Source organism: Etheostoma cragini, chromosome 11 (assembly GCF_013103735.1).
Source record: "Etheostoma cragini isolate CJK2018 chromosome 11, CSU_Ecrag_1.0, whole genome shotgun sequence".
NCBI classification, from domain to species: domain Eukaryota; kingdom Metazoa; phylum Chordata; class Actinopteri; order Perciformes; family Percidae; genus Etheostoma; species Etheostoma cragini.
This window is the reverse complement of record NC_048417.1, coordinates 26,639,128-26,664,248: the sequence shown is the minus strand read 5'-3', so window position 1 is coordinate 26,664,248 and position 25,121 is coordinate 26,639,128. Positions and strand designations below refer to the sequence as shown.

Below are 25,121 nucleotides of genomic sequence, written 5' to 3'. Positions count from 1 at the left end.
GATAACATATGAATGACACTAATTGAAATGATTACATCTTTGCAAAGGGCCCAAGATCTTTTTGTACTGTCAGTTTTAAGTGAAACAAAACTAGAGTTTACACCGCTGATGTTTTTCTATACTTGATGGGAAAGTGGGGCTGTTCTTTTTTATCAGGGAAACAGAGGCCGAGCAGGCCTGGGACTTCTGTTTGCAACCAAATCACAGGGATGATGCTTTGACGAAACAGAGACATAAATACAAGGCTTTCATTGCACTTTTGTTGTGTTGGGTTGAAATGTTTCATGTCACAAGTGATTACCTAGAAACAATATATGATGCGTATGACTCTTTTAAATGCAGAAGCCTCGGAGAGACACCAAACATTACAAGATAAAGCTGAAGAACAGGCCTTTCAGTTGTTGATCATACACAATTTAGACTTAAAGACAAGAAAATTAATAGTCACTTTCTGTTTTTGATATTTCAGTCACTGAACATCAGAAACATATTCATTCATTTAATCCTTAGACCGAGTCTGATCTCAGTCCCTCCACAGCCTCTCTACAGCATGTTGGTCTCACAGGAGCCAGGCTGCAGTATCTGAAGAGTAACTATGAGTTTAACTGCTTTTCTAAACCAGGGGTAAAATAAGGCGTAGATCACAGGGTTTAGACCAGAGTTAGAATAGAACACAAAGAGAACATAGGATGCAGATGAAGCATTGACCAAGCTGTCACCTGCAAGAGAAACAGCATAATATGGGCAGAAACATATTAGAAACACAACTACGAGAACACCAAGAGTCCTGGCTGCTTTCAGCTCTGATTTCTTTGCCTTTGGAGTCACCGACAGCTGGAGTGTGACAGCTGTAATGTGAGAGTGCATGGCACGAGCCTGAGACACAGCCACGGCAAATACTCTCAGATACAGAGCTACAATGACAGTAACTGGAACAATAAAGGACAAAACCATGTCTACAGCTTTCATGACATAGTCAATGACCAACAAACATTCCCCATAGCAGGAATTATACCTCCCCGGTTGAGTCAGGTCATCCTTCACAATGAGAAAGCTGTAAGAAGCAGAATAGAGCCAACACAGACAAACACTGAGTTTAACTCTGTTCACATTAATTCTGGTGTTGTAATGCAGAGGGTCACAAATAGCCACATAACGGTCAACTGATATGAGCACTATGTCACCTATTGAGGATGCGGTAATGATGCTTGAAAGATAATTATAAAGAAAACACACAAAGTCACCAAGAAACCAGCAGGATGTTTTCCGGAGGATTTCTCCTGGCATCAGCACGAGGCCCACTAGAAAGTCTGAGACAGCCAGAGAGCGGAGTAGGATGTTGGTGGGTGTGTGGAGCTGCCTGCAGGGAAAGAGAAAAGTATCATTAAACCAACAACACTGACAGAACAACCCTAACCAGTACTTGAAATTAAAAATATTAAATCCATATTAGTTTAAATATTTTTCAATCCACCACATCAATAAGAGTAGACAGTTAAAATGACTTGGTTGCGGGCACGGTAGACAGAAAACAATGATTAATGTTGGAAACAGAGTTAACTTGAACAACAGTGTCTGGCATCAAAGTCAAACATTTGGAGCAACATTATTCAGAACTAACTCAAAGACAATTCTTCTAAATATACAGTAGCTGTTCACATTTTAACGTTACAAATCCTCGAAAGACAAAGAAATAAGTTAATATCTGCCTGAAGTGAGAGATAGAGATGATGATAAGCAGGTTGAGAGTCACAGTGGTCAGAGAGATGGAGTAGCACACAGTGTAAATGAGCAGTGTTTGGAGCCAAGGAGACGAGGGCTTCCTGCAGGAGGTGTTTGGGAACTGTGGAAAGCAGAGCTCAGCTCCTTCCTCAAACTCCATCGGCAGAGGTGGGCTAGAGATTGCTGCAGCCCTGGCCGCTTTCTGATCAAACCTGAGTCATGTTACTGATTTATCTCTCTCATTCTCTTCATCCCTCCCTCTTTCTCAGTCCCTGTTTAACTCTGATGCCCCTCCTCCCTGACTCTGCAAATCCCACCATCATCTTTATCACTCTCTCTGTAACCCTGCCTTTCTCACTGTCTCTCTATCCAAACTTTCTTCTGTCATTTTCTTCCCTTGTTTCCTTTCCTTTGTCCTATTATTGATAACCTAACCACAGATGCATTCTGGGATAGGAGAAAACAACACTCTGGGTGTTCTGCATTTCTTTAACCCAATCACATTTAACTCAGGAGACGCTAAGATCTGGATGCAGAGACGGTGGCTCTGCTAAATAGTCTCGGGAAGGAACTTTGTTTGGTAAAACATTTGCACCTGGCAAAGGAAAACGCCAGAAACAATAATCTATCAAGTTAAATCACATAACACAGTAACGTCAGCTATTTAAATTAGCTGGACACATGGTTAAACATAATTTGATCATACCAGAGTACCGCCATTTCTTTGGGCGACCTGGTTACTCTTGAAATATTTGACGATTACATAAAGCTTTCCCCTGATTTCTTCCATCAGCTGGCAGATTGTCCAGGTCAGGATCCGTTGCGGGGTTGCTGAGGGCAGATACTCTTCATCTACCACCTCTTCATCCTCCCCAAAGGTCCTCTGCCGGGCCGACTTATCATCCCATTCTTGCTGGTACAGCTGGGCCTCTGCCTTGTGCTGCTGGGCAAGTTCTGCCATCTTCTGTAGCCTGTCTCTTATCTAAACAACATAGGAGATGATGTTTACACCCCCCTCCTTTTGCTTGTCCCCTTCCCAGGCCACTTTAAGCAAGGTCAGTGGTCCCCTTACCTCATGACCATACAAAAGTTAAAATGCAGAAAACCTATTAGAGGTCTGGGGTACTTCCCGGTGTGAGAAAAGGAGGTAGTGTAGCTATTGATCCCAATCAGAACCAGTGTCATTGACGAACTTATGGAGAATTTGCTTGAGGGTCTGATTGAACCCTTCTGTCAGTCCGTTCGTCTGGGTGTGGTAGGGGGTTGTTTGCACACTCTTGGTGCCAAGCAGTTGGTAAACCTGTTTCAGAAGCATGGACATAAAGTTAGTGCCTTGGTCAGTTAAAATCTCACGAGGGAAACCAACTCTGGAGATGAAATGGACCAAGGAGAATGCCACAATCTTTGCTTTTCACATATTTCAGGGATACACTTCTAGTTATCTGGTGGAGTAATCTGTGAACTCCAACATCTAGCGGTTTCCATTTTTACTTTTTTCAACTGGACCAACAATATCCATAACAAGACGTTTAAAGGGAGGGTAACAAAGGACTAATCTACCAGCTTGGCCTGGGCTCTGGTTACAGCAACATTGCAACTTTAAAGTTGGTCAATCAAATAATACTGGCAGCTTACTGACCAACACTACTGGAAAAGAAAGGTTGTCAGCAACTCCAAATGTTCAATAGGGAGGGTTGTCCTTCAATGTAAACATCAGCAGTGGGGTAGAGTTTCTTATTGCCATGTACACAGCAGATGGGAATGGTTTCAAGGGTGCACATAACATTAGCTGGTACAAACTGCTGCAGGGTCTGATCACTGCCAGAGTCAATTAGGGCTATCAGAGCTTTACCATCTTCATGGATTGATTGCTATAACATTTATGGTAATTTTTCCATGGCACAAGACACATCTGAGTGAGCTTAGCAGGTTTCCTTGGGCACATTAGCTTTGTGTGACCCACTAGGCCGCACAGGTAGCAAAGAGGTACTTTACTAGACCTTTGTGTATTTGTTGGCTGGTTCTCCCTCAGGGGAGCCTTCCCCACACCTGGTGTTGCCGTCTGATGGTAATGAGAGGATGTGGGCCTACGGGTGTCTTTTGTAGCCTTCCAGGCGGAGAAGCCATGGGTGTGCTTTCTTTCTTTCTAGCCCCAAATACATCAGCCAGTGACACAGCCTCTGCAGTCGTTCGTGTTCCCTGATCCCTGAGCATCCGCAAATTCTGCTCCAACATTATAATTTCACCAACAACTTTAACAGTTTTACCTTTCGGTTGGATCCACTTCCCATAAAGCTCCTTCAGTCTTACATTCAGCTCCTTGGGACTTTCCCGAGGATCAATATCTGTTGAAGGGAATCTCTGCCTGTGGGTCTCTGGGTTAATTTCATATTTCTTTAGAAGGTTATAAGGCAGTGTTTAATATCATCATGCTCTGTTAATTTCTCTAACCTGGGTTCTGAGGGGAACTAAAACTGACTTGATGAGGCAGAGGATGGAACACACTCTTGTGCCAGTTCTGTTTGGACTTGGGGCCCAGGTTCATCTGAGTCCAGAGCTGTTGATGTGTTCTCCGGAATTGGGGAAGTGCGAGCTTGCACCTCAAGCTGCAGCAGTTGGAACTGATGTTGTAGTGCCCTAAACCACTGCTCCTGTTGTGCAGACTCCTCCCACAGTCGAGCATCACAGGCCTCTTGCTGGCCCATGTGGGCACGAAGAATGCTAGCCTGGTCCAGCATCGTTGGATCTCTGCTTTCTTCACCCTCAGTGTCTGTGTGTTCTCCTGAAGCTCCAGTGTCAGTGCCATCTGCTTGCTCCTCTTGTACTGCCGTTTGTTCCTGAGAATCCCCACTCCCTTCTCCATGCCCCATCACTCAAAAAATAAATAGAGGTTGGAAAAGAATTCCAAACAAAAATCACGGGGGACGGACAAACACATTAAATAGCCAAACCACAATAACAACCTATGTCAAACCAATGCTACCTATTATAAACTATGGATAAATCAAATAATCATAAATAACTATAAGTATAACTAGCAGAGAAAAGAACATAACTCAAAAATTAAATACTCTGACACCCCCCTGATATGAGGAAAACATGATACAGTCCAATTATCCATTCCCCTTTCAAACAGCTTAGAATAAATTGGAGGTCCTTTTGTCTGTCAGCCAACTAGCCCCAGTAGAAACTCCCCAGAAACTGGCAACTCAGAAAGGAAAGGGTATACATTTCAAATAAGTTAACCTAATGATAAAGAACCTGAAATTAGCTAAATTGACAAAGTTAACTAAATTTGTGCACCAAAATCGAAAGCTAAGGCAAATAACTAATAAAACTGTTTGTAGAACTAAAGTGTGGGTCCAGTTATTTATTTTGTGTAATGTGCTCAAAACCAAAGAGAGTTACCGCTTTGAGTTGTTGTTGCCATGTGTGGCTGCTAGTGCGTCCATCACACGGTCCGTCCGCCGGCGTGTGGCGTTTCATTTTACCAGTGTTGCGTCCCCCAGAGACCAAGCATGGTGTCCCGGGAGAAACTTTTCTCTGTTGTTCTTTTCCTAACCACAACCGTCCTTTTCCTGTAGAGTGCGTTGTGGTCCATCTGACGGCGTGTTGCATTTTTTTCCATTTTTTTTTTCATGCGAGTCACAGGCCAGTTGCACAGCCATGAAGGAGAGAAACGGCGAGAGTATCTAGTCAGTTTACCAAAACATCCCCTATATCCTTTAAGTCTCCTTCACAACGCCACGGACAATGAGAGCTTCATCATGGAGAGAGGTTAATCTCGGCCTTTATTCACCAGGACAGCAAGGGGAGAGAGAGAAGGAAGACATGCAGGACACTTGCTACAGGTCGAGTTAAACCCTGGACTTCTGTATTGAGGAATAAAGCTCTTTTTATGCCATGCCATACCAATTGAGCTAATTAGTCCGACTAATTAATTTGCACACATGACAACACATGATCCTCAGTTCCTCGCCTAAAAGTCTTGTGTTTGATCCAGTAGTTAGTTTGACCAATCCGACACCCCAACCTGACATATTTTTTCAGAATTTGGCACTCTTACTTCTTTGGGTGCGCTCCAGCAGCTCTAAAACCCTAACTCTCTTTACCTGCTAAATCTTCTACCATATTCACCAAATAGTTTCTAACATCTAGTTTCTGCTGAGTTTTCAGAGATTACTAAAAAAGGACGCTGATGACACTGTGAGAGTGAAGAAAACGTGAACGTTTTAGGCCTTAAAAAACAAAAATACAGTGAGTCAAAAACACTCTAGATATTAGAGGAGCTGCAGAGTTGGGAGATAATTCTCTGTAGAATTGGGACTGGCAGCAATCCCTCTGACATTACACATGCTAAAGGAATCCCTTTTTATTATTACAAATCTAGACAATTTTGATAAATTAAATGATGGTACTCATGTCAGACACAATATCAACTGAAAAAACAGTCCTGGGGCCTGTTGCACGAGAGTAGAATAAAGATATCCAGGATAAGTGAAAAAGCGCAGCTTGACTTAGTGCGATCTGCTCATCGCGGCTTAATCGGTTGCACGTTTGCCGAGCCGGGATGAACAGGTGAAGCCATGTCAAGCCAGGTGTAGATAGCTGGGATAAGTGCACGTTCACGGCTTTCTCAAATAGACCACGGCATTGACCACAGATTTACTGATGCAGAATTGAGAAGACGCATGCGCCATACTTCACACGTACTGTATAAAGGCCACGTTATTAGTCCAGTGATGTGAGACTTATTGAGAAGGTTATGAAACCATTGTAAGCTATAATAAAAAAAACATTAGGCCCACTTATTAAGGAGTAACACAAACTACCCTTTATTAGAGAAGGACAAGCAAGAAGAAAATGAAATCATGAATGTATTGGTCTCTGACCAGTCTGCCATTAGTATCATCTGGTAACATCGCTAAATTAATATCATCACACTTGATCCTCGGAGCGCGTCCTGTAACCTGAAGCTGAGACCACGGACACTGTGCTGCCCGTCTCTACTTTTAAAGAGAGAGTGGACACTGACGCAATGCACAGGTCTGCCGGCAGGCACCGGCCGCCAGCCACCGGCCACCGTCCACCGGGCAGAAGCCGCACGCCAGTCAGCCTCAACACACTACTGTCCCACCGGGAAAAGTCCCACTGCGCATCTGGTTGCCAGTGCAACCATTTCTAACCATCTATACAACTGTAGTAGGGTTTAAATCCAACTTGCGACAACAATATAGACAAGCAGGCTAATGAACATTAATAAAAATAAAGCAGAACACATTCAGAAGACAACGGATCCCCTCTGGAAAGCAAGTTTGTTCACACCTGTACGGGTTAGTCAGATGATGACATCTCGACCAATGAGGGGTCACTGCAATCAAAGGTGTGAAGAAAATCAACATCCAATGCAATCATTACTGAACAGTGATGTTTTTAGTTGATATTGTGTCTGCCATAAGTACAATAATTTAATCAATCGGAATTCAATAACAATTTGTGATGTCAGATAGGTCGCTGTCAGTCACAAATACACAGAGAATTATCTCCCTACTCTGCTGACTTCTCAGCTTCACAAAGGGTTTTTAACTCACTGATTTTGTTTTTTTAAGGCCCAACACAATACTATTTTCTTCATTCTCACAGTTTTCATGAGCTATCTTTTATAGAACTTTCTAAATACCCGCTGTGCAGTGCTGCTCAGTAGCACAAAGACACAGTGAGAGACGAGCTGGTGAATGTTGTAAATGATTTAGCAGGTAAATAGGGTTAGGGTTGTAGCGCAGCCGGAGCATACCAGAATGTAAGGAATAGTAGCCAAAGCTAATATAATGGGAGAAAAGCAGGAAGTATGGTACATTAACTTTTTGTAACATTTGCAGAATGGGGCTTGGCATTGTTTTGCTGAAATAAGAAGTGACGTCCATAAAAAAAGACGTTGCTTGGATTGCAGCACATTTGCTCCAAAGTTGCTCCAAAACTTCATGTACCTTTCAGCATTAATGATGCCTTCACAGATGTGCAAGTTACCCATGCCATGGCCAATAACACACCCTAGTACAATCAGAGATGCTGGCTTTCGAACTTTGTGCTGGTAACAATATGGATGGTCCTTTACCTCTTTGGCCTGGAGGACATGATGTCCATGGTTTCCAAAACAATTTGAAATGTGGACTCGTCAGACCACAGCGCACTTTCCACTTTGCATAAGTCCATCTGAGATGAGCTCAGGCCCAGAGAAGCCGGTGGGGTTATTGGGTGTTGTTGATATTTGTCTACCACTTTGCATGGTAGAGTTTTACCTTGAACTTGTAGATTTGTGCTGTCTAAGGGATGTCATGGGCATTCAATGTTGGTTTTGAGCCTTGCCAGCTTACATAATACTAATAATAATAAATTGAATTTGTATAGCGCTTTTCCCAAGCTCAAAGTCGCTTAACAGAGTAGAAACAGTGTTAAAAAAAAAACTAAGGATAGGCAGAACAGAAAAGATGGGTCTTCAGACAGGACTGAAAAATGGTGCATGCACAGATTTGTGAGTGATGGACAGTTCTTTCAAAAATTAAAGCCTTAACATGAATCCAGGGTATCTAGGGGTTTCTGGTGGCATTTCTAGCCTCTCTGACAGCACGATTCCCCAAACGGTACCTGTTTTTCCACAACGTGTTTCCATGAATAGTTTTTTATGAATTGCAAGCATTAAATCTTCACCAACACGGTCATGCAGCACATCATTAGAAAGCTTAAAGTCTTGTGATTCCATCAAGCCCCCGCACAAAGCATAAGGTGACTTACAGCGGTTATAATCACGTTATGAAGTTAAGAAACACTGCACCGTTTCTGTCTAAATCGAGCGTGCATCCCTACCTTTGTCCTCGTGTCTTTATCCACAGCGGTGAAAGATCGCCAAAAACCTTAGTTTCCTACATCGAAAATACCTGTGGGAATATTATACTCAGGTTTTGTGATTATACTCAGGTTTTGTGATTATACTCAGGCATTGTGATTAAGCTTATGCATTAATAAATTAAACAAAGGCCATGTCAGATATTGAACAAAAGAGAAGTATGTTGCAACTTGTGCTTGGCGTGTAGGTGAGAGCGGCATCCTGTTATTGAGTGTTAGCCACAGCTTGCAGGAATTCAACATGAGATAGTAAGGTCAGAGGTCATGCTGATTGCACAAGCACACCAGAACATAGTATTCTCTCACTGGAGAGGCACTTAAAGCACCCCCACATATAGACACATTCCTGAAGACTGAGACGGCATGCCGCACCCACCCAGCCAATAGAATTACTGTTGCTAAGGCGTTATGATCTGCCCAGTGAAGTTTTGAACCAATAGGGCTCCCTTAAGGAGAACCCATATAACCTCTGCGCACCCCTGTTTTAAGCGCCTTTTTGGGGACCACTGAACTAGTCAAGTTCCATTAGGACCGTGCACGTATAACTGCCCGGAATGCATTGCTCTGTTTTCTGAATAAATCATTTTTATACATAATCAAATCTAGAGTGATTTCTTAGCTAATTGAGTCCCGACGTAGGACACTCCAAGTGGCATTCGTAACATACCCTAAGGTATTAGAATATCCAAGCCTTGTAATCAAAAATTATCTGGTCCCCTCACAATCTTCTAGTTTCAGCCCAAGTTTTGACAGATAGATATTTTTAGATAGTGCATAATTTCTTCGTTTCTATCGTGTGTATCTTTTTCCCTGGGCACGCTACAGAGGCACCAAAGACACCGTTAGATTCTCTGGCTTGTGCAGATTCCAGTGAACTTTGTTCCCAGCCAATAGCATCAGTCTATCTCAAGATACCCCCAAGCTAATCAAATGAAATCTCACACTCCCCATTGGGCCCACGTGGGAAAGATTGACAGTGTACCCCACGAATTAGGAGATAAGGTCATAAAACTGGTATCCCTGTGTAGCCAATAAGAAGACGAGTTGATTGATATCAAACATGGCCAGAAAGAACTAACCCTGTGATCCCTTCCAGCTGTTTCAAAGTAAAAATATGGCCTTCTGATGGCATTTCACCATTTCATGAAATTATGATTACTTATTTCTATAAATCTATGTATGTACTTCTTTTAGGTATATGTGAGAGTGATGTGGATGTGTTTTTGTATTTCAGAAGTTTTGTATTTAGCACTTTTTTGTTTTTTTTAGAAATAAGAAATAAGAAAAACGCACAGACATATCTGTAGAAATAAATTCATATAAAATCCATTTTATAAGTCATTTTTTTCTGGATTTTTTCTGTTCTAAGTTGAGACATGTGGCTAGGGTACTATTTTAGTATATAGCACCTGTAATATGCTTACAGTAGTGCTTTTTATTAATTTTTCAGATGATTTACTTGGACGGAAATAGAAATTCTGTGTTCTAACCTCTGTAGCTCTGTGTCAGTTAGGCCTAGTTTCACACTGCCACTAGAAACAACAAATTGAGAGTGTTAACTTCCCAATGACCTCAGGGTCATCCCAGAGGGCCAAAGCATGAGGAAACTGCAGCACTTTTTTAAGGGTAAAAATTTAGGCGAGAAAATCATATATAAATGTCTCTGAAGAGGCTAGAAAGATCCATAGATCTGCGTGGGCCCGGGGGAAGTGAGGGGCTAATGTAACAGAATAAAAACTACTGAGGCAGCAGTCGAGACACTGAGATGGCCCGGCAGGTTCAAACTAGACAGGCCGTTCTCATCAATCATTCGTACATATAGCTACGAAAAGTAAAGCAAGGTAATTCATATGTACATCACGTTATACTCCTGTCAGCAGACTGATACAGTACTGATACAGTACTGACAAAGACTGATACAGTATAAGACCTCGAATATCCGCATAGGGAGGAGGTCAGTGTGGATGTTTGAGTCCCAAAAAACAAGGCTTTCTAGCCAGAGAGTAGAGTTGATGACCCGTGAGAAGTCAAGGAGAAAACTTTCAACCAGTAAACGTGTGTTGCAAATTATGCATAATCTCAAGACCACTGCCCTCCCCCTGTTTTGGCGATGTAAGTTAGCCCATTAAGGTAACTACCCATATGGCTTAAGGGCTACTGCTGTACAAAAAACAAACCCTGCGTGGACGACTTCACTACCTTCTACCACAGAACTAACCTTTTCAAACATGACTGCCTGAATCAAACAGGATCTCATGGTGGTTATGGTGCTATCTGTGACCATCTGCAGTACACCAAACAAATCACAGGGAGAAGAGATAAACTCAGTGTTTGTCTGTGTTGGCTCTGTTCATTTCCTACAGCATTCTCTTTGTAAAAGATCCAAACTTAACCAGAAAGGTACAAATCCTGCAATTTAAATTAAATATTCTGTTGTTATGGGAGTAACTCAAAAGTAAGACAAAAGTAATGTAAACATTACAATTCAGAGACAGTAATATTGTAATATAACCAATTACTCTCAAATGACAAAAAAATAGTAATCTATTACATTTTAAAAGTAACTTGTCCACTGTCTGTCCGTAGATCGGCACAGGATGCGGATTGGCTGGGCCTTGGTGGCTCGTACACAAACCTTAGAATGTTAATACAATGAACTTACATCAGAGGCTTCTTCCATTGGTTTGTGGACTTATAAAGCTAGTAGTAAGCATTTTTCATCTTGCTAGTTTGGAGCCAGAAATGACCATATTCGGACGAGAGGGCGGAGCTAGGAAGAATGCTGCATCTTAGCCACCATCGTGTATGGTTTCAATGGCGCTTCACTAACCTACATGCTAGAGAGGGAACATTGCAGATTTTTTACCGGTTGATGTGAGTTACCCAGCAGACTTTTGCCGAGGGGTAAACCTGGACATCCGTGCCGATTGGTGGTAGTGCTATGGAAAAAGTCTGCAGGGCATTATTCTGGTAAGCAAAAATAACGATACACCGTGTGCCCAGATAATAAAAAAAAAAATTGTATTGTATTGTGTGAATCTTTAACTTCATGAAACTTGTGTTTCAAAAACACAAGTTCTTTCCAGAGACTATTTAGCCGAGCCACCGTCTCTGCATCCAGAGCTTTGCGCCTTCCAGGTTTATTGTGATTGGGTTAAAGAAATGGGAAAAACATTGTGTTTTTTTTTTCCTATCCAAGAACGCATCTGTGGTGTAGCCAGACTTTACTCCACATGGTTGTAGAGAGGACTCTCCTGAGCCAGCCCTAACTATAAGCTTTATAAAAGAGGAAAGTCTTAAGTCTACTCTTAAATGTGGAGACGGTGTTGGCCTCCTGAACACAAACTGGAACCTTTTTCCACAGGAGAGGAGCCTGATAGCTGAACGCTCTGGCTCCCATTCTAGTTTTAGAGACTCTAGGAACCCCAAGTAACCTTGCATTCTGGGAGCGCAGGGCTCTGGTGGGGTAGTAAGGTACTATGAGCTCTTTAAGATAAGATGGTGCCTCACCATGAAGAGCTTTGTAGGTGAGAAGAAGGATTTTAAATTCTATTCTGGATTTTACAGGAAGCCAATGCAGAGAAGCTAAAACAGGAGAGATGTGATCTATTTTTCCTTGTTCCTGTCAGAACACGTGCTGCAGCATTCTGGATCAGTTCAATTGTCTTTATGGAGTTTTTTTGAGCAGCCTGATAATAAAGAATTGCGGTTATCCAGCCTAGAAGTAACAAATGCATGGACTAGCAATATTACGTAGGTGAAAGAAGGCAGTCCTTGAAATCTGTCTTAATGTGAGAATTAATCGACATGTCCTGATCAAAGATAACTCCAAGATTCCTTAGAGTGGTGCTCGAGGCCAGGGTGATGCCAACCAGAGTAACTATCTCTTAGAATAATCCGTCACAGAGGTGCTTGGGCCCCAGAACAATAACTTCAGTTTAACATTAGAAAATTACAGCTCATCCATGTTTTAACATCCTGAAGGAGTGCTGATTTTGCATTTTTATTTTCACAAAGCACTGTAGGATCACATTAGGCCATTTTTAACTCTATTAACAAATGGGCTGTAATAATATAGCGTTTTCTACTCTACAACTACTCAAAGTGCTTTTACATAGTACAGGAACCATTCACCATTCACACAGCCTCAGTCATAAACTGTGACCGAGGCGGCCGTACAAGGTGCCACCTGCTCATCAGATAAACACTCTCACACATTTACACTCCGATGGCGTAGCATCTGGGGAAACTCGGTGTTCAGTGTCTCGTCCAAGTACACTTCAACATGGCACTGCAGGGCCGGGAGTACCAACAACCTTCAAATTGGGAGGCAACCACTCTACCACTGAGCCACAAGCAACACAGGTGTCACTAAAATACCTAATATGTTCCCATTCTTGAACATATTACTCGTCCTGAGGACAACTTACAACAGTGTGTCTGTGGCCAAAATTAAAATGAATGATGGCTCCTCATGTAATCCACCCAAGCGCGTACCAGGCAACCAATGTCAGTGCCCGGCCAATGAGAATTAATTGACTGTTTTTTTAGCCACTTAGTGTTGTTCTTTTCACATTCTACCCAAGTCTGTAATTTCCTAGAATTTAGGTAAAAAAGGTGGGGCACATCATTGGGGCAAAGAGGCTGGATAAAACCATCAACCGACAGAAAGATGAGGATCAGTCAAATCAATATCAGTAAAACAAAAGACGCTAACGGGACACTTGGCGACAATGGCTCATCACCCTATAGATCAGTGTTTGATGGGCTAAATGACCATTTACTTTGTTGTCTGTTGTGGGCATTGTCAGACACAAACAGCCAGGTCCCGTGAGATTCAACCTGCCTCTCTGTGAACAATGTCTTACAGCTCATTAGTGGCTCCTAAAGGCGGTGTGCTGAACCCCTCTGGACAGGAAGTTTGTTCACACCTGATGACATCTCAACCAATGAGGTGTCTGCAATCAGAGGTGTGAAGACAAACAAGCATCAGGATGAACCCATCAACATGTGATGCAATCACTACTGAACATTACTGTTTTTTTCAGTTTATATTGTGTCTGACATGAGTACAATTATTTAATTCACTGAAATTGTCATGATCTTTAACAAAAAAGGATTTTAATTAGCATGTGTAATGTGAGAGTTTGCCAGTCCCAAATTCACAGCGAATAATCCCCCGGCTCGGCAGCTCCTCTAATATCTAGAGAGTGTTTTTTACTCTGTTTTTTTGGATTTTAAGGCCAAAAACATTCATGTTTTGTTCACTCTCACAGTATGATGAGTGTCTTTTTTATGACTCTCTAAAAACAAAGCAGCAAATAGATGAAGTTAGAGACTAGCTGGTGAATATAGTAGAGGATTTAAAAGGTAGGAGTTAGGGTTGAAGAGCGACCGGAGTAAGTTCACGAAGTATAAGAGCCAAACTCTGAAAAAGATGGCAGGTTGGGATGTTGGATGGGTCAAACTAACAACTGGATCAAACACAGGACTTTTCCAGAGGAACTGGGGATCATGCGTAGTTTAAAAATTATTAGTGGGACCCCTGGTTAGATCAATTGGTATGGCATGCGACTATAAAACAAGGTTTATTCCTCAATACAGAAGTCCAGGGTTTAACTGGACCTGTAGCAAGTGTCCTGCATGTCTTCCTTCTCTCTCTCCCCTAGCTGTCCTGGTGAATAAAGGCCTTAATGAACCTCTCGCCATGATGAAGCTCTCATTGTCCGTGGCGTTGTGGAGGAGACTTAAAGGATATTGGGGATGTTAAGGTAAACCGAATAGATACTCTCGCTGTTTCTCTCCTTCACGGCTGTGCACCCGACCTGTGGCTCGCATGAGAAAAAGACCTGGGGCATATCATTACAGGAGCGGAGAGACGATTCAAGGGGACGCCCTTGGACGCAGCTGGTGGAACATCAAACATTGACCTAAATGGCCGTGATTGCTTGTGTGGTTTGCGGCGCCTTCCTAACGCTGTGCAGACGTGCCTGGTGAAAAATACCCTCAACTTTCACCTGACTAGTCGGCAGTGGGCCGTCACCATGTTTAAGTTAGATATGATTGTGTCATGGGAAAGCTTTGCATCAGATTACACACATGAATACAAATGGAACTGACCTCAAACAAAGGGAAACTTACTCGATTCCAGGTGACATTTGACATGAACTTCCACCAGAGTTCAATCCAATTCAACTTGGTCACTCAAAGCTGGGATCTTGGATCTCCAGGGTGCTAGGATTTTCCCTTTCATTGGGGACATTTTGATGAGTTTTCTTTTTAATTACTGCATGGCAAAATAATGCAAGCAGCAGAGAAGGCACATAGTTACTGTAATTAATGCTGGTCACCACATAATGAACAACTACCGCCGGGACAGGATCCACGGTCTCTGGGGGACACAACATGAAAAAAAATGCCACACACCGTCGGACGGACTGCCGCATGTGGGACGCTCTATAGTAACGGGACGGTTGTGGTTAGGAAAAGAACAACAGAGAAAGGCGGCTGCCAGGACACCATGCTTGCTCTCTGGGGGACGCCACACGCCGGCGGACAGACCGTGTGATGGCCGCACTAGCAGTCACACATGGCAACAACAACTCAGGGTGGTAACTCTCTCTTTGGTTTTGAGCACATTATACAAAATAAATAACTGGAACCACACTTTAGTTCTACAAAAAGTTGTAATAGTTATTTGTCTTAGTTTTCTATTTGGGTGCAAACATTTAGTTAACTTTGTCAATTTAACTAATTTCAGATTCTTTATCTTTAAGTTACATTCTGTGAAATTAATACCGGTTCTTTTTGAGTTGCTAGTTCCTGGGGAGTTGCTACTGGGGGTCGTTGGCTGACAGACAAAAGGACCTCTAAGAGATTCTAAACTGTTTAAATGGGGAATGGATAATTGGACTGTACCATGTTTTCCCCATCAAGGGGGTGGCAGAGTATTTAATTTTTGAGTTGTTTTTCTTTTCTTTGATAGTTATACTTATAGTTAGTTATGATTATTTGATTTATCCTTAGTTCATTTTAGGTAGCATAAGTTTAACATAGGTTTTAGTTATTGTGGTTTGGCTATTTAATGTGTTTGTCTACCCCCCGTAATTTTTGTTTGGTATTTTTTTCCAACTTCTATTTATTTTTTGAGTAATGCAGCATGGAGGGTGGAGTGGAAGAGGAAATCGTGGGGAGTGTCAGGAACAACAGACTTTACAAGAGGAGCAAGCAGATGGCACTGACACTGGAGCTTCAGGAGGAGTCACAGGCACTGAGGCTGAAGAAAGCAGTGATCCAACGATGCTGGACCTGGCTAGCATTCTTTGTGCCAGGAGAAGTTCCAGCACACTGTCATAAAATCCCCAGTTTCAGTAACTCCAGACTTCCAACTAGGTTCTAAGATACCCACAGACTTTGTTCAGATGCAACACGATGACTCCAGCCTAGTAACCTTATTGGGCTGTACTAAAGAGAGAGAGGTGGGGAGTGAGTTTGAGTACAGTGCCAGGGTGGAGTATTTTCTGCAGAATGGTATTCTCTATCATCAACATGGACCAACTAAGCAGCTAGTGGTTCCCAAGCTGCCCTGGAACACTGTACTTCTCTTGGGTCACTCTGTTCCCTTGGCTGGTCACCTAGGGAGGCACAAGACCCTGGCTTGTGTTACTTTTGGTACTTTCACTGGCCTGGTTTGCTGGCAGATGTTGCGACTGTGTAGAGCTTTCACTCCAACCGAGTGTTCCGATTGTTAGCACTCCCTTCGAGCGTCTTGGTATGAATATTGTCGGTCCAGTTGAAAAAAGTAAAAATGGAAACCGCTAGATGTTGGTGTTCACAGATTACTCTACTAGATACCCAGAAGTGTTTCCACTGAAATCTGTCAAAGCAAAGATTATGGCATTCTCCTTGGTTCACTTCTTCTCTAGAGTTGGTTTCCCTCGTGAGATTTAAACTGACCAAGGCACTTACTTTATGTCCACGCTTCTGAAACAGGTTTACCAACGGCTTGGCATCAAGAGTGTGCAAACAACTCTTAACACCTACAGACGGACGGACTGACAGAACGGTTCAATTAGACACTCAAGCAAATGCTCCGTAAGTTTGTCATTGACACTGGGTGTGATTGGGATCAATGGCTACACCACCTCCTTTTTGCATTCCGGGAAGTACCGCAGGCTTCTACTGGGTTTTTGGCATTTGAACTGTTGTATGGTCATGAGGTAAGGGGACCACTGGCCTTGCTTAGGGAGGCCTTGGAAGAGGACCAGCAGATGGAGGGGGGTTTTAACATAATTTCCTATGTTGGTCAGATGAGAGACAGGCTAGAGAAGATGGCAGACCTTGCCCAGCAGCACATGGCGGATGCCAAGTGGTACCAGAAAGAATAGTATGATAATTTGACATGGCAGAGGACCTTTGTTCCAGGTCAGAAGGTCCTAGTCATGCTGCCTACCAGTGACAGCAAACTGCTGGCAAAATGGTACAGACCCTTTGAGGTGGAGAAGCAACTTGGACCCACCACCTACCAAGTTGCTACTGCAAGCTGACCACGTTTCAGCATGGTGCTGCATGTAAAAGACCTGAGAGGAAGACAGTGGGATTGCTGATCAGAGTTGTAGAAGAGGAAGAAGTGTAAGATGAAGAGTATCTGCCCTCAGCAGCCCCAGCGGAACTTGAACTGGACCAGTACGGTTTTGTATTGATTTCTGATACCTTAACTCTGTGTCAAAGCTTGATTGCCATCCAATGCCACATATTGATGACTTGATTGAGCACCTGGGGAAAGCAAGATACCTGGCCCAGCAAACACACTTAAACTGTGCCCTTAGCTGCCAGTAGGTCTGCACCAGATGCTGATTGGCTGATATAGTGGACGGAGCGTTAGTGAATTCACACTTTGGTTGGACTGCTGTTTTTAAGCTAGCAGTTTGCCTCTTGGCCAACACTATCTTGGTATTTTGAAGACAAAAGTGACCATATTTGGTCAGCTGGGGAGAACGACACAGCTTAGACACCGTCGTGAATGGTTTCTTCGTGAGTGGCTGCTTCACTCAGCTAAATGCTAGAGAGGAAACATTGTTGGTCTTCAACTGGCTGATTTGAGTCATCCAGTAGAGTTTTCTGGGCCTATCAGTGGGATTGCTATGGAAAAGGTAGACATGGCGGTACTCTGGATAGACCAAATGATGTTTAACCATGTGTCCAGCTAATTTAAATAGCTCACGTTACTGTATTGTGTGATTTAACTTGATTTACTATTGTTTCCGGCGTTTTCAATTGCCAGGTGCAAATGTTTCACCAAACCAAGTTCCTTCCCGAGACTATTTAGCAGACCGTCTCTGCATCCAGATCTTAGCGTCTCCTGAGTTAATTGTGATTGGGTTAAAGAAATGCAAAAAAAACAGAGTGTTGTTTTCTCCTATCCCAGAATGCATTTGTGGTGTAGCCAGACCTTACTCCACATGGTTGTAGAGATAGAGCTGTTGTCCATGTCTACTCTCTTACCAATATTAAGTGTTGCTTTCTGACCACCGTGACCTCAACTAAGTCATTTCATCTTTCTACTCTTACTGATGTGGTGGATTGAAAAAAATATATATAGATTTTCCTTTTTGAGAACTGCTTTGGGTTGTTCTGTCAGTGTTGTTGGTTTAATGATACTTTTCTCTTTCCCTCCAGGCAGCTCCACACCCCCACCAACATCCTCCTCCGCTCTCTGGCTGTCTCAGACTTTCTAGTGGGCCTCGTGCTTATGCCGGGAGAAATCCTCAAAAAGACATCCTGCTGGTTTCTTGGTGACTTTGTGTGTTTTCTTTATAATGATCTTTCAAGCATCATTACTGCATCCTCAATAGGTGACATAGTGCTCATATCAGTTGACCGTTATGTGGCTATTTGTGACCCTCTGCATTACAACACCAGAATCACCATGAACAGAGTTAAACTCAGTGTTTGTCTGTGTTGGCTCTATTCTGTTTCCTACAGCTTTCTCATTGTGAAAGATGAACTGACTCAACCAGGGAGGTATAATTCTTGCTAGGGAGAATGTGTGTTGGTCATTGACTATGTCATAAAAGCTGTAGACATGTTTGTTTCCTTTATTATTCCAGTTACTGTCATTGTAGCTCTGTATCTGAGAGTATTTGCCGTGGCTGTGTCTCAGGCTCGTGCCATGCGCTTTCACATTAGAGCTCTCACACTCCAGCTGTCAGTGACTCCAAAGGCAAAGAAATCAGAGCTTAAAGCAGCGAGGACTCTTGGTGTTCTGGTACTTGTGTTTCTAATGTGTTTATGCCCATATTCCTGTGTCTCTCTTGTAGGTGACCGATTGGTCAATGCTTCATATGCATCCTTTATTGTCCCAATGTTTTATTTATTAAACTCTGGTCTAAACCCTGTGATTTATGCCTTGTTTTACCCCTGGTTTAGAAAAGCAGTTAAACTCATAGTTACTCTTCAGATGTTGCAGCCTGGCTCCTGTGAGACCAACATGCTGTAGAGAGGCTGTGAAGGGACTGGGACAAGACTCGGTCTTAGGATTAAATGAATGAATATGTTCCTCCTGTTCAGTGACTGAAATATCAGATACAGAAATTAAAGATATATTTTCCTGTCTTTAAGTCTAAATTGTGTATGATCAACAATTGAAAGGCCTGTTCTTCAGCTTTATCTTGTTGTGTGTTGTGTCTCTCTGATGCTGCTGCATTTAAAGAAAGAGTCATAAGCACCATATACTGTTTCTAGAAAATCACTAGTGACATGAAACATTTCAACCCAACACAACAAAAGCGCTATGAAAACTTTGTATTTATGTCTCTCTATTTCGTCAAAGCATCATCTCTGTGATTTATGTTGATTTTGTTGCAAACAGAAATCCCAGGCCTGCTTGGCCTCTGTTTCACTGAAGAAAAAATACAGCCTCACTTTCCCATCAAGTATAGAAAACATCAGCTGTGTGAACTGTAGTTGTGTTTCACATAAAACTGTCAGTACAAAAAGATCTTGGGCCCTTTACAAAGTTGTTGTAATCATTTTAATTTAGTTTCATTCATACGTGATCCCTGTTTAACATTTATTGTCTTTATTACATAGTTATTTAAAGCACTATGAAGTCCTGTTGGAAGAAACAAAATAATAGATGATTTGAAAAGACAGTCTACAGTTCATCAGATTATTGCAGTCACGTTTTAAGAGAAAGTTAGAGTTTAACAAACTATGTAAAGAGTGGAAGGATTGCAATTTTTAATCAGAGTTATTAGAAGATTATCGGAATTGTCATTTATTTAATATTACGTAGCATAGAGATTTGTTGTAAAGTGGCATATGATAATAAACAGACATATTCACAATGTAATATTGTGTCTTTTTATCGATTTTTCAAACTGATGTGAAAGGACAAGAGACAATAATGACATGTTGAAAAGGGGGAAACCAACCCTAGTGTGATTCAGCCAAACTAAATGAGGCAGGTGGTAAAGCCTGAGTCCTTTTTTTGGTGGTCCACTTTTTGGTCCACTTGGATGACAGATACGTGCAGAAACCCCCTTATCATAGCAGCCTGTTACATGCAACAATTACTGTTCAGCTATGTTATCTGCAAACTTAAACTGCCCTAGTGATTACTCTCTACTGACTCGTCATAAGATGGCCTTGTTGACTTGTATTTTTCAGGATAGAAATGAAGTAAAACCGTTGTGATGATAAGATTAATAGTGGTGTAGTCAAGTCAACCATTGCCATCTAAGACAAAAACTAGTCAGGACCAATTCCAAATGAAAGACAGAATTAATCTTCTTCAAGACCACTTAGTTACCTGTTCATAATGTATATTATGCAACAGACGCTATCTCTTTAATTTTAAGATAATCACATTGCATTATTGCATTTAATAATCCAAAAGCGGGTGCAAAGTAACAACACTGTAGGACCAAATTAGGCTATAGACAGGTGTCAAATGTGTCCATGAAAAAAATAAATGTTCCCATTCTGGGACTTATCACGTGTCTTGAAGAATCAACAGTACAAAGTGCTCAGTGACATTGTGTCTGTGGCCAAAATAAATAAAAAAGCTTTGCTGCTCTGCCCCTATTATCATGAAGGGATTTATTGGAAATTTCCTCGGGTACGTAAGGTTTATCAAATGTGACCAATCACACTCATCCCAGAGCTGAGAAATATAGTACACCCAGAAGTAAATGAAAGAGCAAGACACTCCAATGGGGGTATTGACTGAAAAAACAGCTACCATGGAAACCTTTTTTTCCACTTAATCAAAGGACCAAAAATGTACTCTATTTAGCAAAATTGTGATAAGATATACAGTAATCTCTATTCCTCTCTTTCTGAGAAGGACTAGGCTCTCCTTCGATTAACCTGCATGCCACAACTAACATTTGGTGTAGCTGTACTGTTTGGATGGAAACAGTAGACGTTTGCAGTCGTAGGGCTTAAACTTGCTGTGAAGTGACAGAAACAGGTTGAGATGACAAAGAAAAAAGGTGTGCCAATTTGACATAAACTAGGAGAATAATTTGTGAGTTGTGACCCTGGGAGGAAACTGGGAGAGGGCAATGGAAATCAGGAGTCTCCTGGGAAAATGGGGAGGGTTGGAGAGTAGGAGTGCCAAAGTAGATGAAGTAGTCGGCACAAAAATGAGTGTTGTTGTGATATGTATCAGCTCTGGAGCTCTCAATTTATCAGACTTTATAGAAATCAATCCTGTGTTTATGTAATGTGACAATTTTGTTCTTAGGGTTCAAACCCTGAAGGGGGGTTGAGTTTGTCCCAGGTGAAAAAATGGTCATAAAAAACATGGTCAGCATGATGCAGAACACTCTGCAAAGGGCGTAGCAAGTAATCAACCATAACACTAATTCTTTTAGCTACACTTCCTCTTTCTTTGTCCAGTAATTAAACAGAAATCTATCAGAACAGTAGAAACACAAGGTGTGATGGCGAACTGACACCAGACAAAGGGGAGAACTCAGACTAAATACACGAGGCAACGAGGGCTGTAACGGTGACCTGATGAACAGCTAAAACTCATCAGGCTGAGTAGACAATCACCAAGGCCGGATCAAACACAAGGAAGGAAGTCAAACAAGACATCAAAAGAGAAATGGTAGTTCTAGTAGGCCAGGCCAAGTTCTCAGTCCCAACTCAGAAAATACACACACTGGGTAGTGCCCCTCAGCGTCCATTATGATGCAAAAAGCACCTCTCAGCATATATGGAACACACTGGGAGCAGCAGCTCCACAGCGCTTTAAGATGACATAGTACAAAGAGCGACAGCGGTAGCAAGTAGTATGAAAAGCCGACATTCTGTTTGGTATGTTGGTTGGGGTGTTGAATGGTTCAAACAACACAGGACTTTCACCCTGGAGAATGGGGTTCAGGTCACGTTCTTGACCCGCGTGTTACAGATACGTACCTTTTCCTAAAGCTAAATATCCCGTTGTTGTGCCACATGCCAATAGAACGTTCGTCCTGACCCAGGACTGCCCAAAGTGTCCCGACCAAGAGTGTTAACATATGACGCTAAAAGGAGACTTTTACCATCTAGAACAAGTGACCCCTTACTTTGGACAGGTTGTATGTGTGTGTGTGTGTGTGTGTGTATGTGTGTGTATATAAATATATATATATATATATATATATATATATATATATATATATATATATATATATATATATAGCTTAAAATCCCGCAATCTAATTGGTTAATGTCCATCGTCTAATAGCTGTATATAACACCTATGATTAAGATTCCTTTGCACAATAAGTATTACTCCGCTTCTAATAAAAAAAAACGTCAGACTACCAATGGTGGGAAGGCGTTCATCTGCACACACACTGCCATGACACAGACCTGGTTTTAAATCGGCCAATTATCCCTTTAAGTGTACACTATATTTACAATATTTTCACTGCTTTAATTTGACCCTCTCTGTGTGAGTGTGTGTGTTCATTGTCTTAAATATCTCAAGAACTGTTCATCCGATTTACTTCACACGCTTCCTGGTACCCTATGAACTTGCGTTTGGGTTAGTTAGTTATTTAGGGTTACTTGGAGTCGTTTGGACAGCTTTGGATATTGGATATTAATAAATAAATAAAATTCATTCAGAGCATTTAGTTGAGGAAACTCAATAAAATGGCTTCTTTTGCTGACACTATATCATATTGTGTTGCTGAGAGATTCCTTGCATATACAGTGCTTTGGGGTCCATTTGCAGGTAGTTTTGGTGTACAATGTTTTCAGAGAAAGCTCCAAGCAGCAATACCACAGGTCAAGCAATCGGCCTGTCCCAAACAGGCACATTTTCAATGGGCACAGAAATAGTACTTTAATTTTCAGGAAGGAATGCAGATTTTACAAGCTTCTGCCTTGAGTACTTTGTTTAGTCTACATTTACCTCTTTCTCTAAGAAGGAAGAGGCTCTCTATCCTTCCGCGTCACATGCATGCAATGACGACATGTGTTTTAGCTGTATTGTTGTCCAGGTGGAAACTGTATACTTTTAGAGTCTTAGAGCTTAAACTCGCTGTGTTGTGCCATAAATAGGTTGATATGACAAAATGGAAAACATTGTGAAAATGTATCATAAATTGGGAGAAGTGCAGAAGAGGTTTCACCACAGGAGGAACCCAGCAGTGGGCAATGAAAAACAGCAGTCTCCCGGGGAAAATGGGGAGGTTTGGTGGAGTGCAGAAGTAGAAGAAGTAGTCTGCGAAAATATTAGAGTTTTGCTACTAGCTCTGGAGCTTGACATCATAAGTGTGTTTTTTTGATTTTACGATAAATATGAAATAAAATGACCATTTACTTAATTTGCCTGTTTAGTGAGCCTTGTCGAACACACAAGGTCCCGTAAGATTTCTGCCTCTCTATGAACGATGTTTTGCAGCCCGTTAGTGGCTCCTAAAGGCGGTGTGGTGATCCTCTCTGGACAGGAAGTTTGTTCACACCTGTACGGGTTAGTCTGATGATGACATCTCGACCAATGAGGTGTCACTGCAATCAAAGGTGTGAAGACAGCATGAAAAGAAATCAACATCTGATGCAATCCTTACTGAACAGTGATGTTTTTAGTTGATATTGTGTCGCCATAAGTACAATAATAATAATAGAATTTAATCCATCAGAATGTTTTAGATCTTTAATAATCAAAGGGATTCAATGACAATGTGCGATGTCCGATAATTTGCTGTCAGTCACAAATCAACAGAGAATTATCTACTGACTCTGCAGATCCTCTCAGCTTCACAAAGGGTTTTTAACTCACTGATTTTGGGGTTTTTAAGCCCAAAATGTTACTATTTTCTTAATTCTCACAGTTTTCAAAAGCTATTTTTTTAGAACTCTCTAAATACCCGCTTTACCAAAGTGTGGTGCTGCTCAGCAGTACAAAGAAACAGTAAGAGATGAGCTGGGGAATGTTGGGGATGATTTAGCAGGTAAATAGGGTTAGGGGTTGTAGTGCAGCCTGAGTACACAAGATGTACAAAACAGAGGCCAAAGCTATTTTGATGGTAGACAAGCAGGAAGTAAGGTAATTTTGTTATATGTGCAGAATGTGGCTTGGCATTGTTTTGCTGAAATAAGCAGCGATGTCCATAAAAAAGACATTGCTTGGATTGCAGCACATTTGCTCCAAAGTTGCTCCAAAACTTCATGTACCTTTCAGCATTAACGGTGCTTTCACAAATGTGCAAGTTACCCATGCCATGGGCAATAACACACCCTAGTACAATCACAGATGATGGCTTTCGAACTTTGCGCTAATAACAATATGGATGGTCAAGAACCAACCCTGTCCCCTTTGTCCAAATGAAGATAGAATTTTTTTTTTTTAACTGTGTAACCTCTTCGGCCTGGAGGACATGATGTCCATGATTTCCAAAACAATTTGAAATGTGGACTCGTCAGACCACAGCACACTTTCCACTTTGAGTCAGTCCATCTCAGATGAGCCCAGGCCCAGAGAAGCCGGTGGCGTTTTTGGGTGCTGTTGATATTTGTCTACTTCTTGCATGATAGAGTTATACCTTGCACTTGCAGATTTGAGCCGTCTGAGGGATGTCATGGGCATTCAATGTTGGTTTTCAGTCTTGCCAGCTTAAGTGGAGAGATTTTTGAGTGATTGACAGTTCTTTCAAAAATTAAAGCCTTAACATGAATCTAGGGTATCTAGGGGTATCCGGTGGCATGTCTAGAAAGTCCCATAGATCTGCATGGGCCCGGGAGAAGTGAGGGGATAATGTAACAGAATAAAAACTACTGAGGCAGCCGTCGAGACACCGAGATAGCCCGGCAGGTTCAAACTAGACAGGCCGTTCTCATCAACCATTTGTACATATAGCTACAAAAAGTAAAGCACGATAATTCACATCTATATCACGTTATACTCCTGTCAGCACCAAACATATTGATACAGTATAAGACCTCGAACATCAGCATAGGGAGGAGGTCTGTGTGGACGTTTGTGTCCCAAA

The 25,121-nt window shown here is 41.9% G+C and overlaps 1 protein-coding gene across 1 annotated transcript; it reads right to left on the bottom strand.

The window, feature by feature from the left end:
• Positions 1-503: 503 nt before the first annotated feature.
• On the bottom strand, positions 504-1,882 carry LOC117953213 (trace amine-associated receptor 13c-like). The gene is made up of 2 exons (XM_034886041.1): positions 1,710-1,882; positions 504-1,360 (listed from the first exon to the last, which is right to left on the bottom strand). Exons 1-2 carry the CDS (start codon positions 1,880-1,882, stop codon positions 544-546), a joined length of 990 nt encoding a protein of 329 aa, XP_034741932.1. The 3' UTR covers positions 504-543.
• Between the last annotated feature and the right edge of the window lie 23,239 nt (positions 1,883-25,121).

Excerpts from the sequence above, each read along its gene's own strand:
- LOC117953213 (XM_034886041.1), bottom strand. The coding sequence starts at position 1,882 with ATGGAGTTTGAGGAAGGAGCTGAGCTCTGCTTTCCACAGTTCCCAAAC. Across the intron at positions 1,361-1,709 it reads ATCTCTATCTCTCACTTCAG|GCAGCTCCACACACCCACCA; the intron begins GCAGATATTAAC and ends CTTTCCCTGCAG.